The sequence below is a fragment of the Myxocyprinus asiaticus genome, chromosome 20, assembly GCF_019703515.2.
Source record: "Myxocyprinus asiaticus isolate MX2 ecotype Aquarium Trade chromosome 20, UBuf_Myxa_2, whole genome shotgun sequence".
Lineage (NCBI taxonomy): Eukaryota > Metazoa > Chordata > Actinopteri > Cypriniformes > Catostomidae > Myxocyprinus > Myxocyprinus asiaticus.
The window spans coordinates 26123122-26138132 of NC_059363.1; the positions used below are offsets into that span (position 1 = coordinate 26123122).

At 37.6% G+C, this 15011-nt stretch overlaps 1 protein-coding gene across 3 annotated transcripts in view; it reads right to left on the bottom strand.

Annotated features, from left to right (window-relative positions):
• Positions 1-252: 252 nt before the first annotated feature.
• Positions 253-15011, bottom strand: part of cenpf (centromere protein F) — a 37194-nt gene continuing 22435 nt past the window's right edge. Inside the window, exons 13-20 of one of the 3 annotated variants that reach the window (XM_051646085.1) lie at positions 12866-14881; positions 12351-12503; positions 12127-12249; positions 11566-11727; positions 11165-11336; positions 9706-10158; positions 6547-6716; positions 253-959 (exon numbers count right to left, since the gene is read on the bottom strand). In XM_051646085.1, the coding sequence (XP_051502045.1) occupies positions 759-959; positions 6547-6716; positions 9706-10158; positions 11165-11336; positions 11566-11727; positions 12127-12249; positions 12351-12503; positions 12866-14881 (3450 nt within the window). In that variant the 3' untranslated portion in view covers positions 253-758. Of the gene's footprint in view, positions 960-6546; positions 6717-9705; positions 10159-11164; positions 11337-11565; positions 11731-12126; positions 12250-12350; positions 12504-12865; positions 14882-15011 lie in introns of all 3 variants that reach the window. The other 2 variants (XM_051646086.1, XM_051646084.1) reach the window with 2 other exon arrangements.

The window sequence follows — 15011 nt, forward strand, 5'->3', positions numbered from 1 at the left end:
ATTAACTAAATGAGAATTATATCTCTGGCTGGAGGATTGTGTGTCCATAAAAAAAAAAAAAAAAGAAAACAAAATAAGAGTTATGTATTAGAAAGTCTGCATCTCCCATATCAACTCTACAGATGAAACAGCTTAATGTTTATAAGCTGTATTTCTCATTCCTTACCAACAGATCGCTGTAACCCTTGGTGTGAGTAGACTGCCAAAAGCCAGTTTTAAAGAACACAAGTACACAAACACCAGTTTGTATGGTAGGATGAACTTTAGTCAAGTAGTCAGAAAAAACACTGACAAACAGTAAATATGGAGTGATTAGTTTGTTTCTATGTAAACACCCAAGTATGTAGCGTACACAATTTTCCAAGGATGATTGATTTAAGAAGAAATACCATATGCCATTTAAACAGTATGATAAACTGTAAATATGGAGTGATGGTTCTAATGATTCTATATTAAAAATGACAAAAGGAATAAAGACAATAAGGTAAATAAAATACATACTAGAAGGCAAAACAGCTATTTTTTTTACAAAACTGTGTTAATGATAACACATCAGTTTTGTATTTTAAATAATCAACAAGACAGAGAAATTTTGAGATGTAGGGAAATATGAGAGAAAATTAGAATACATATAATACAGCTGCTCTCGAATATTACTAAAGCTAAAAAGCCAGTGCATGCATTGAATGTCATCTATATACATTCAGCAGATTATAGTATTATTCAGAACTCTGGAAATATACACAGCATCACTGTAATCACTGAACTTGGCAGTTGTCATTTTGTTTTGCAGTGGCGTTGACCTGCTCCCGTTTCTCAGGTGTCTTGATGCTACGTGAGCGCCTGGTTATTTTCTGCTCTGCAGCTGCCAAAGGGCTTTCACAGTTCTTTTCTCGATGACTGTTGGTGAGTGCAGTTAATACAGCTGTGCTGCTCTGGGAAGTCTTGGGCATCTGGACCTGAAAGTATATGAACATGACATTAGCAGAGTGCAATACTGGACTGTCAAGGATGGCTGGGAGCAATATCAATGTTAAAATCATCTCATACGGTACATCTCTCAAGGGGAAGTGCCGGGCTGTGGACAGGTAAAAATATATAAATATAAGATCATGCAATCAACCAATCTTATGCCCTCCCCAAACCTATACACTTGACGTACTTTTGTGAGAAGAACCAGCGCTGAATAGTGATTCAAAACTGGCTTTGCTGCAAGCTGACTAATGGTTAGCTCATCCACTTCTGCACTCTGCTCATGGTTTGCGTCTGTTACACTCCCAAGTTTAACTGTTGATTGAGAACTTCAGTTTTCACTGTTTAAATAGCGCTGTCAATTGATTAAAAGCTTTAAATCAAATTAGTTATATGATACTCTTATTAATTAATCAAAATTAATGTCAATTAATCGCATATAATCACTATTTGCTGACAAAAGCTCACAAATGAATCTAATTTAAAACATTGAGGCAGACAAGAAAGGCCTTGAAAAGACAATTCAAAATTGGGTATCAGAAGTCAGTATACAGTTTGTTTTATATTTCATATCATGACTGAACATGACATGAGCCTATCACTGCTTTTAGTCCACAACCATCCATTCTGCAATCAAATTGTAAAATGGATAGTTCACCCAAAAATGAAAATTCTCTTATCATTTACTCACCCTCATGCCATCCCAGATGTGTATGACTTTCTTCAGCAGAACACAAATGAAGATTTGTAGAAGAATATCTCAGCTCTGTAGGTGCATACAGCGCAAGTGAATGGTGATCAGACCTTTGTAGCTCCAAAAATCACAAAGGAAACATAAAAGTATTCTATATGACTCCAGTGGTTAAAACAGTGTCTTCAGAAGTGATATAATAGGTGAGGGTGAGAAACAGAACAATATTTAAGTCCTTTTTTTCTTTTTTTTTTAAAACTCTAAATCTCCACTTTCACATCTGAAAGTCAATGTGGTGCCTGTTTAGTTTGTGAAAGTGAAAATTGAAGTGGAGATTTATAGTAAAAAATTGACATATTGTTCTGTTTCTCATCCTCACCTATTAAATCGCTTCTGAAGATATTGATTTAACCACTTGAGTCTTATGCATTACTTTTATGTTTCCTTTATGTGATTTTTGGAGCTACAAAAGGTCTGATCACTATTCACTTACATTGTATGTACCTCGAGAGCAGAGATATTTTTCTTAAAATCTTCGTTTATGTGAGGGAGAGTAAATGTTGAGAATTTTCATTTTTAGGTGAACTATCCCTTTAACGTAACAGCCCTTCAATTAAAGCCAAATTAATAAGTCATTCCAGGGCTACATGCAAGCAGGAATGGAGAACGTTGCCCTTCGTAAAAACGTAACCATATTCTCGAACAGATGCTAGGCATAGTCTCTATAAAGTTGGTGAAGGGTAGGTCTGGGACCTGAGAGAGTTATTTAGCAGCATGTCGTCTGTGCCTCCCTTTGAATTCTTGAAGGATAAATGGGAAAATCTCCAAGAAACGGTGACCCCGAGTAAGGTGACATGATCAGAGCTGCAGAGAAAGTTAGCTGACAGGTGAGCTTTAATGCCTCAGAGCACTTAAAGTCTTTCAGTCTAATCTAAAATGTCCTGCACAGGTTTAATTTGAAAATGCTTTCATGGTCAGTAACTTTAAGAGCTGTACAGAGGCATCATTTTTTGAGGGTCTATGGTGCCCTCCTGTGGCTAAAGACTGATGAATGGCTGAATGTTTTTGGCTGATGTTTTCGAACACAATGAGAGTTTTTATGGCATATACACTTCTAAAATCTAGTATTTATCCACTTTGAGATTATTCTTAATATATTCTCCATTCATTATAGGGTTGCCAAACCTTTTGATCAATATATTTCCTGTCGTTTGTGATACATGAATGATTTCATTCTTAACGATTTTATAGAGAATTAACTCAATAAAATAAAACAGATCTGTATTCATTTCCAGGACTGGCAATAGAAGGATGGATGTGCATGGAGTATTGCCATTGTGAGTTTAATAACTTAGATTAATATCTTTATCATGTTTCAAACCTTTCATGGCATGGAATAATGCATAGTACTAGTGCAAGTTTTCCAATCTTTCATAACTTGTAACAAGGAAAATACGATAAATAATAATGAACAATAGAACTATCTTTCAATGTAAACCATGAATAAACTATTAAAGCAGACATGTTCACAGCTCCCTGAGGTCCAAGTCAAGTCTCAAGTCTTTCAAGGCCAAGTCTAAGTCAAGTCTCAAGTCTTTGGTCACAAGTCCAAATCATGTCATGTCGTGTTTTTTCCCTTTTGGAAATGGTTCTTTATCTGCAGCTGGTTAGTTGAATAAACCCTGTATAAGGCTAATTCAATTTTGAAATATAAAAACTAACTACTTTAAGGGATTGCCTTGTTTGTTTATTTATTTAAACTTGTCTAATAAAGTACATAAGGTTTTACTTTAATCATGGGTTTTATTTTTATTCAGGAAATAATCAAACTATCCATTTTTCTTTGCATTGAAAGAGAACACATTTTACACAAAAGTAAAACAAGCATTATCCATAAATATTTAGGGCTTTAAAGCCCTTTATTCTATTTTGCTTTTGCCCTTATGAAAATGTACCATAGTTTTTGAGTTAAAACAGTGGTATTTATTTGTAACAAGACCATGGTAACCTCAAGTAAAATCAAGCATGGATTGTCACTACCATGGTAAAATGTAACATGATATCTATAAAACAAACTTTGGCGTTTTTGTAAAGAAAAACAGTATCTTTAACACATTTAAAACTATAAATAAAAACAAAATAATAATACAAAAAAAATAAATAAATAAATATATATATATATATATATATATATATATATATATATATATATATATATATATATATTATAAACTGCCATAGTCATAGTACAAAAATTAATGATATTCCCTTACTTACCTAATGTAGCCTATTATAAATTTAATAGAGATATAGTAGTAATATAACACTTGTTATGAATATATTTCTGCCTTAAATACTACAGTCAATACAGTTAGTGTTACTATAGTAAATTCATGATAAATGTGGTGATGTGCAAAAAGTCTGCTAATATACACTATATTGCCAAAAGTATTTGCTCATCTGCCTTAAGACACATATGAACTTAAGTGACATCCCATTCTTAATCCATAGGGTTTAATATGACGTCGGCCCACCCTTTGCAGCTATAACAGCTTCAATGCTTCTGGGAAGGCTTTCCACAAGGTTTAGGAGTGTGTTTATGGGAATTTTTGACCATTCTTCCAGAAGCGCATTTGTGAGGTCAGACACTGATGTTGGACGAGAAGGCCTGGCTCGCAGTCTTCGCTCCAATTCATCCCAAAGGTGCTCTGTCGGGTTGAGGTCAGGACTCTGTGCAGGCCAGTCAAGTTCTTCCACACCAAACTCGCTCATCCATGTCTTTATGGACCTTGCTTTGTGCACTGGTGCGCAGTCATGTTGGAACAGGAAGGGGCCATCCCCAAACTGTTCCCGCAAAGTTGGGAGCATGGAATTGTCCAAAATCTCTTGGTATGCTGAAGCATTCAGAGTTCCTTTCACTGGAACTAAGGGGCCAAGCCCAGCTCCTGAAAAACAACCCCACACCATAATCCCCCCTCCACCAAATTTCACAGTTGGCACAATGCAGTCAGACAAGTACCGTTCTCCTGGCAACCACCAAACCCAGACTCGTCCATCAGATTGCCAGATGGAGAAGTTTGATTCGTCACTCCAGAGAACGCGTCTCCACTGCTCTAGAGTCCAGTGGCGGCGTGCTTTACACCGCTGCATCCGACGCTTTGCATTGCACTTGGTGATGTATGACTTGGATGCAGCTGCTCAGCCATGGAAACCCATTCCATGAAGCTCTCTACGCACTGTTCTTGAGCTAATCTGAAGGCCACATGAACTTTGGAGTTCTGTAACGATTGACTCTGCAGAAAGTTGGCGACCTCTGCGCACTATGCGCCTCAGCATCCGCTGACCCCGCTCTGTCATTTTGCATGGCCTACCACTTCGTGGCTGAGTTGCTGTCATTCCCAATCGCTTCCACTTTGTTATAATACCACTGACAGTTGACTGTGGAATATTTAGTAGCGAGGAAATTTCACGACTGGACTTGTTGCACAGGTGGCATCCTATCACAGTACCACGCTGGAATTCACTGAGCTCCTGAGAGCGGCCCATTCTTTCACAAATGTTTTTAGAAGCAGTCTGCATGCCTAGGTGCTTCATTTTATACACCTGTGGCCATGGAAGTGATTGGAACAACTGAATTCAATTATTTGGATGGGGAGCGAATACTTTTGGCAATATAGTGTATGTCTGTGCTTGTCACAGCGTTTTCTCAGCGTCAATGCTGTTTTGTTGGGCCATTTCATGTTTGCACCAGAGAATTCTGTGCCGTGCTTCTTACTGGTCCTCGCAGCGCCGTAATATGAGCTGTGTGGTTGAGAGTTCGAGACCGGTCCACGAGACGCCTCAGGCTGCTTTGTCAATTGATACAGGCAGCGGATAGCACCATTTCATTCCACTTTTGATGCGTATGCCATTTGATATCGCTTAACAGAAGACGGCAGCGCATAAACGGAGAGAGAGAGAGAGAGAGAGAGAGAGAGGGGGAGAGTTGGCCAACTCTGTAGTCGCACTGGTGGGAAAAACAGTCGCAAAATGACTTGAATGTTTCACGAGTCTATGATTTCGAGCCCAAGTCAAGTCTCAAGTCAACTGTTTACGAGTCAGAGTTGAGTTGCAAGTCCTTTTTTTTTGCGTGACTTAAGTGCAACTCAAGTTTCCATCTCTGTATTAAAGGGAGTTCACCCAAAAATGAAAATTCCCTCATCATTTACTCACCCACATGCCATCCAAGATGTGTAACTTTCTTCCATCTGCTGAACACAAACAAATGCAAGTGAATGGGTGCCAAAATGTTTAAGCTCCAAAATCCAAATAAAGGGAGCATAAAAGTAATCCATAAGACTCCAGTGGTTAAATCTATATATTCAGAAGCGATCTGATAGGTGTGGGTGAGAAACAGATAAACTTTTTACTATAAATTCTTCTCCCTGCTCAGTCAATCTCCATGTCACTTTCACTTTTCCATTCTTCTTCGTCTTCATGCATATCGCCCCCAAATGGGCAGGGAGGAGAATTTCTGATAAAAAACCGACTTCAAAATGTATCTGCTTCTCACCCACACCATCATATCGTGTCTGAACACATGGATTTAACCACTGGAGTCGTCTGGATTACTTTTATGCTCCCTTTATATGGATTTCGGAGCTTCAAAATTTTGGCACCCATTCACTTGCACTGCGAAGACCTACAGAGCTGAAATATTCTTCTAAAAATCTTAATTTCTGTTCTGCAAAAGAAAGAAAGTCATACACATCTGGGATGGCATGAGGGTGTGTAAATCATGAGAATTTTCATTTTTGGGTGAACTATCCCTTTAATTAAGAATGCTGGACTATTTTTTTGTGGTTCCAGGAAGTAGGCATAGACTGTGATGATGGTATACTCACTGTAGTTGACACGCTGCCCTCTGCTGTCTGTTTGGGGATTTGCAGAGGGTGTTCTGCAGAGCTCTGCTGGGCTGCCGCTTTTTGGGCGGCCAGGCGTGGACTGCAGCGCTGCACTGTGGTTCTCCGAACGATGAATGGACTCATCTCTCCAACTGGGATATCTGCAAAACCTGTGGAGAAAGAAAACATTTAAACAGTGTGTAAAAATAGCAATCAAGAGTGCAGTGATGCATGTTCCAAACAGTGATTTCATTATGAAAGTTTTGTTGAGAATAACTTTGATATGAACACATTAGTGATATCACGATACCAACATTTCTGTAGTCAATATTTCCCAAATTAAGTAAACCAGGGTTCCTGCTCTTTTCCAGGACACCTTATGTGCCCATTTAATGTAAAATGTAGGCAAAAAATAAAAAATAAATAAAAAATGCGTCCATTTATATCAAGCTTTTATTTTGCCGTTTGTGTGTTTTTAGTTTCTCATCTCCAGATAAACAGTTCACTACATTGCCCAGTGTGATTATTAATCCCTGTAAAGCTTTGATTTAATTAAATAAATACATAGTCTGTATGCAATGCACACTTCAGAGTGATCTGCTCTATGTCATCTCACAAACACAAGAGTGCACATGATGATTGTGATGAGGTGTTTTCAGTGTACTGTATAAGCGGCCGGCTTAACACGCTCAGTTTGAAGCACACATCCCTTTATCACTTTTATTATACAGTATATTTATTCAATTAAATCACATTTACAGTTTAATTATCACACTAGGACATATCGCAATTTTAATTTGACTAATTATGTATTTAAACATTCATTTTATGTCCAAATATGCCATATTATATTCTGTGTTCCACTTCATTGCATGCATTTTTATGACTAGATTTCGTGATTCTGTCCGTGTCTTCAGCATACTACATGTGGTAACCATGGTATAAGCAAACTCAGATAATTGAATTATTGAAAATGAATCCACATCATGAGGTGAAGACAGAATGACCATGTTTCCAATGCAGGATGTGAATTTGTTTTCAAAGAAATCTGTGGTCCGACCTTCATCACTGTCTGAAGTTTATAATGCAATGTTTTTGTGGTTAACAAAACAGCAACGTTGGAATGAATTTTTTTTTATATTTTGTACTATATCAATACTAGAGCTGTACGATTATGACAAAAATCATAACAGTCGATTATTGCCCTTGATATTGTAATCGCGATTATTAATGTCGATTAAAAGATTCAATTACCGTGATGTCAAAAAGTAGGCAACCGCATGGTTCTTCATAGTAGCAGATTTCAATGGTGTTCTTTTAAGCATTAAATATTGTAATAATGTTTGTTAAATGTAAGGCCTTCAGAAAAGGTGACTTCAGCTGAAAGGCGAGCAGTTTGCATCCCTGCAATATGACTGTGTGACATGTAACAGGTTGATAAATATACATCAACACGTTTAACACAACTCTAAAGCCTGAAAAAGGTGGTATAAAATAAAAAACTACCATCAGACATGCAATATTTGTCTTTACCTCTTAAATTTTTGGTCCACGTACGGTAAATAATGACATATTTATTATTCAAACATATAAACAAGCGATTTAAACTGGCCAAGTTACTGCATTCAGTAGGTGCTGAGGTGGTGAGATGGGTGCCCATTCATCCCGTTAGATCTTCAATGGTGATCTTGTTCATGTAAGATCATCGTTAGATCATATCTGGCCATTTGCAATTTTGCGATCGGAGTTTGAGTGATTCGTGAAAATTTTTAATCTAATAGCAGCTGCAGGTGCAGCTGTTGACCCTCTTATTTACAGACACGATAACAATGACGGTGATTCGTGAAATATGCTATTCATGCCATATTCTTTATGTTGGCTACACCTCTAAAACAAGTGTAATTGCAACAAAAGTTGAATTACTTTATTGATGTTTTATACAAAATCAAATTCACATTGGCTTGCTTATTAACATGACAAAACTAAACTGTAATTTAATTTGTAACAAACTGTACACAGAAATCGAGCAATGCGACAAACTCTCCTATTGCAATGACTGCTGTCACTGACTGTAGGTTTATACTTTTTGAGCCCTGCAGCTCTGCACACTTGCAAACACTCTTATTAAAAACTAAGCTGTCTAATCCACAAAATAAATCAATTATTTACAGCGCGTCTATGCCTTGATTAGAATGGGAGCGTTTTAGTTTTGTCATGTTGGTCATTTGCAGTGTATTTACCACCTACGTTGCGAGTGAGCAGCGCAATATGCAACGAATCCAAAATAATTCCAAGTGTTTTTACTTTTGTTCTACAGCTTCGAGAGTCAGGTGATGTTTCTTCAGTATTCATTTTCGTGCATTCAAGTCAAGTTGTGCCACCGCAAACGGAGGTAAAACTTAAAGCAAGCATCTGGGCATCACAACTTGCACATCAGGAACAGTTGTCATTACTGATAGGACGGAAGACTAATTAAAGCATCTCTGATTGGCCATTGCCATTTCATTGCTCATCGGACATGTCTGTGATTGGTTAGAATACCAAACCACTGCAAAAATAGGTTGTAAACAGAAAGCATTGATGCAACAGGAGCAGACATAAATTGAACAATGTAATCATCAGTTTTCACAATTACATAATCGTGGCAGCTGTAATCGTGATTAGTTTGATTAATTTTGCAGCCCTAATCAATACTTAAGCGATTTCAGTGGAGCAAAGCAGAGATGATAGCAGATGAGCAGAGAAGGTTTGTGACAGTTAACCGTTGATGGTGTTTTACAATGAGAAGCCATTTACACTAATGCACTAAGCTAATATCCTGACACAAATAAAAAAAAACGTGTCCCTCTTGTTAACATTAATTTAAGACATAACCAACTGTGTTTACATGAATACATCACTAACACAGGCATTTTAACCAAGAAGTGCTTTAGACCATTGATATGCTCAGCTGCAGGACTACCGCGAGGCGTGAGTGCATGGATACAGAATTGTGTTGAACTCTGTACTACTGTTACTGTGGAAAGACTAGAATTGTTACATTTTTATTTTAGTTTCGACTTGGTACCAAAGTACTGCTACTTTTGACATGAGAATGTACCCTTGATTTTGAAGATTACAGCAAATGATAGGTCTAAATATAGTGAAAATATCTCTCACCTTTCTGCACGAGTTCAGGCAAACCCTCTGGTCTGAAATCCTCATCATCTTGGGCGGCATTAGGCGTAGCAGTTGCAGCTTTGAGTCTCTTGGCGATGTTGTGCAGGGCTTCCTGTGCTTTGTTTGGGGTGTCATCGGCTGCTCTCTGCCTCTTCCCTGCTGGCCCACTCTCAGTGTCTCCCACTGGCTTACTGTTTTCCAGGTCACTATTCTCTCGTCTGTGGGACCTCCTGCCCTTGGGTGTCTTTGCCCGGGTGCTCAACTGCTTCACCTGATTCTTGAGGCTTTCATTGGTTTCTTCTAGCTTGTGAACTTTGACCATGAGGCTGCAGTATCTATCCATGCTTTCGTCCGCCTCACGGCTCTTTTCCTCCAGAGCTTCCCTCAGTTCCTGCAGCTCTTCTGGTAGGGCGTCACTGCTGCTGCCAGTACCTGTTTCCATGACATATGCATCTGTTTAACATGTAATTAATTTGGATAATTATAATGGATATACAGTAAATTCAAGTGTCAAAATCAAGAGACAAGCCTATGAAAGTTTTACTACAGCTTCAAGGGATAGTTCACCCAAAAATGAAAACTCTTGTCATCATTTACTCACCCTTATGTTGTTCCAAACAAACCTTCTTCATTCCGTGGAACAAATAAATGTCAACTTCAGTCACCATTCATATTCAATGTATTGATAAAATGCAATAAAAGATGAATAGTAGGGATAGGCATTTCGAGTAATTTTGTAGTCGAGATATATATATATATATATATATATATAAAAGAAGAGTAATCGATTTCTTGAAATTTAGACATTTATATTTCAACCTTTCACCTTTGAGGTATTATATAGTGGTTCTGGTGCAATTTCACAAAATCAGCAAGGTATGTAAAAAAAAAAAAAAAAATAGTACTAGTGAAAAGCAAATCCAGCAACACTTGTGGAATGGAGAAATGTAAGTAAGAAAAATGTATTTGCCAATGGGTTTCGGCACATGGGCACTCTTTTAGCCCTGATGAAGGCCTATGTGCCGAAACGCGTTGGTAAAAAAGTTTTATTCCTTATATATTGGATTTGCTTTTCACTAACCTTCCACCAGTTTTTCTTATGAAAAAACAAAAAAGTACTATGCATAAACATCTACATCTAGATTAAAAAATGACTATAGAAATTTGCACACACATAAAAACATAAATTCCAAGTCTTCTGAAGCGATAAAATCACTAAATATTTTCAATGTTCTTTTTTGGGTAAAATATTCCTTTAACAACTTTAAAGCAGAACAGATACTTGATTAATCGATTACTCGTGTACATCCCTAGTGAGTGACTGAGGTGGATAGTCCCTAATGGTCTAAAATCTCCATTTGTGTTTCACAGAAGAAAGAAAATCATATGGGTTTGGAACAACATGAGGGTGAGTAAATGATAACAGAATTTTCATTTATGTTGTGAATTTTCCCCATACCTTGTTTCTGTGAGGCCTGTAGTGCTATCTGCTCTCCCTGCTGCTGAAGTTCTTTGTAAAGTGTCTGCTTCTCGTTCTCCAGCTGCTTGCATGACTTCATCCACAAATTGATCTTACTCATAGCATTGTCCTTCTCTCTAGATAAGCACACAACCTTTGAGTCCAACTCTGCCTATAGGGATCAAGAACAAACATCATCAACAACAAAAAAGGTTAATTACTTAACTAAAACTTAAATGTTTAATGGCAATAACTTACATTTTGCTCTAGTATTAAGTCACTATGCATTTGTGCACACACACACACCACAAACCATACATACTACAACCTTGTTCGACTGCATCTAAAATAATGTAATGTAAAAGGAATAGTAAAACAAACACCAGAGAAAAAAACAATACCTTTTCTTTTTCACAATTTTCCAATTTGATTTGTAACTCCTTTAAAGCCGAGTCCACATCTGCATTCTGAGACTTGAAGCTGTTAATGTCTGATAGATACTGTGCAGCCTTTTCTTCAACTGCTGTCATTTTTTCCTTTAATGTATTGATCTCTACCTCATGCTGCTGAAGATGTAAAATCACTTAATCATCATAATCACCATAATCAACACAGGTCATGTTTATAGCCATTACTGTCAATGGCAAAGGCAGCTTGCCTCAACCAAATAAAAAAAAAAAAAAGAAAAACAATAATAATAAAAAAAAAAAAAAAAAAAAATTATAAATTCAACAAAACCGCTGCACCCCCCCCCCCAAATCAATATTGGCAGCTTGTTCAGCACCCTAATTGAAAAAAAATTGCTCTCTGTTTACAAGCTTTGTGAACCCTCAAAATCATCTCTTGAAAAATGCACAGTACAACTCTCAAAGACAACATTATTATTGCTACAATGTAACATCTTAAGAACAATATTCATGCTGTAAACTTTGAGGTTAAAAGTTGCCCACATGCTGCTGTACCTGTTTCAAGTTCTCCTCATGTCTCCTGTTATTTTCCTTCATCTGAGCACCATGACATTCTTGGATATCAGATAATGTTCTTTGCAATTCTTCTTTCTCTGATGTCAGTGTTTCCAAGCTTATCTGAGAGGTACAATTAATATAGATTATAAGCAGAGGCTGAACATTTATATATTACCTAAATATAATAAATCATATAAATCAAGATGAAGGAAAATTGTTACCTTGTATGTTTCAGTTTGTTGTCGAGATTCCAGGAGTTGACAAGTCAGTAGATTTTGATTATTCTCCATAGCATTCTGCCTTTCCTTTGCCTTGCACAGTTCTTGCTGATGTTGCATTTGAAGCTGCAAACTGCTCTCATGCAGTGCATTTATCTGAAAATAAATAAATAAATAAAATCAATCAATCAAACCGAGCTTAATTCAAATGATGGGGCAAATTATTATCTACTTAGGGAATGTTCACATAGAACACGTTTTGCAATCTGTTTTCAATTTCCAATAGTGTTTCTATTTAATCATGCGCTAGATGGACGTCTTTGACCGTTGCGTTTGACCCTCTAGCTGTTTTTTAGATGCAGTGTCAGCTTAAAAAGTCAACTTTTATAAACACGGTGTCTTGAGGCACCTGCTTTCTGTTCTATTTGTTGTGCTGCATCTAGCTGTTTTAAGCGCAAAACATGTTCGCAAAACATGTCCCAAAGGAAATGAAATATAACATCACCAGGCAACTGTACCTTGTCCTTTAGTTCTGTGTTCATGAGGTTCATAGCAGTGAGTTGGCTCTCCAGCTGTTGGATATTATTTTCCAGAGATATTTCAGTTGTCTGCATGACCTCCATCTTGGTAGACTGTGTCTGTACCTTTTCCTCCAACTGTGCAATGGTAGACTGCAGCTGGACCTTCTCCTTTTGCAGTTCATCTCTTTCTTCCTGAACTGAAGACAGTGCTTGCAGTTCAGCGACTTGTGACTGAAGTTCTGCCTTTTCTTTGATGAGCTTCTGCTGCCTGTTTTCAAAGTCTTTCAAGAGTGACTGGTTTGATGAGCAGAGCTCTGTCTGACACCTTTCATATTCAAGGACTCTCTGTGCAAACTCTTTGTTTTCAGATTGCAAAGACAGCAACTGAGAGGTCAGATCCTGTGCTTTTAGCTCACTGGATACTAGGTCATTTCTACAGAGCTGAAGTTCCCCCTCCATGGCACCAACTTTCGACTGGAAGTCCTCTATTACTTGTTGTTGACTCAGTGTTGCCTCTTCCATTGCCTTTTCAACAGATTCAAGCTTTTTAGATGCCGCTTGATTGGAGAAGTGAAGTTCCTCAATCAGGATGTTCTTTTGTTGAAGTTCTTGCTCAAGTTTATATTTCTCCTCCTTGAGATCCCTCAGCTCAGTCATCATCTCTTCAATTTTTTTGGTAAGCTCTTGCTTTTCAGCATTTATTTCCTCAAGCTCAGCTTTGGCAGTTTCTGCTTGAAGAATTGCATCCTCCAGATTCTGGTCAGAAAGTTCTTTATCTCTCTCAAGCTTTTCAATATTATCCTGAAGGGCATCTGCCTTCCTCTGCGCAGCTTTGAGCAGCTGACTCATATGTTTTTTTTTCCTTTCATCAGACTCAATTCGAACCTTCAATTTTTCAATGCCCTGTCTCATCTGAGCGACCTCCTCCTGAGTAGAAATCAACCTGGAGGCTATTTCACCTTTCTCCAAGAGGGAGGATTCCAGGGACTGGGATAGCCTGACATTCTCATCCTCAAGTGAATGGATTTTTGAAGACATATTTTCAGTCACTCTTGAGGCAAAATCCTCATTGTTCTTAAAATTGTTCAATTCACAAGACAATTTTTTATTGTCTTCATTCAAGAGAGCCACTGTATTTTCAAGGTTTTGAGACTGCTGTATTAGCTGCTCTTTTTGCTTAAGCAGGACATCAATTTGGTTAGATGCTGCCTCATTTATTCTTTTTCCATTCCTAATGTCCTCTTCTAGCACTTTTATTAGTTCTCGTGTATCAGTCTCTCTCTTTTCGAGAAGCTCAGCCTTTTCTTTCCACTTCATTAAGGAGTGATTTTCAATTTCTCTCTCATCTGCACACAAAACAAGTTCTTCTTTAAGTCTCCCACCCTCTGTCATAGTGGTATTAAGTTGTTGTTCAAGGCTACAATTTGTTCTTCTCACAGCTTCAAGTGCTGCTTCTATTTTCTGTTTCTGTTCTTGTATCTCCTCTATGTCAGCCTCCATGGACAGGATGTGCTTCTCAAGATTGGATTTCTCTGACCGCACTCTTTTCAGTTCGCTCTCGATCTGGAAAAACTTCTCATTCCACTCACCTTTAGCTATTTCTAAGCTTTCCATCATCTCCATTACATCTGACAGCTGGGATGTGGAGGTCTGCAATTGTAGTTTCAATGAATCAATCTCTTGTGTCAATTCTCCAATGTGGTTATTCAGTCTCTGGTTTTCCTCGGTAATGGATTTAAAATTGTCTTTGCAGTTTTCCTTTTCTTTTTCCATTTCACAAACTTTACCCTCCAATTCTGAGCACAGATCTTTCCTAACAGCCATTTCAGATGCCAAGACTTCAAACTTGGACTGCAAAAGAAGAAGCTCATCTTCTCGCTTTCTTAGACTTTCCTTAATTGTTGCAAGTTCCAAAAGTGATTTTTCACTCTCAAGGTTCATATTTGAATTTAAGAACTGTTCAGGATGCTGTATTATGTTCTCTTGTGCTTCGGATGCAATATTTTCCATTCCCTGATCAAGGAGAAAAAAAAATAATGAATACAAAAGAACATATATAAAAAAAACACACAGACAAATGAAATAAAAAAAAACTTCAGGGTTCCCACTCTTTTCAACCAATGAATTTCCATGACTTTAAAGA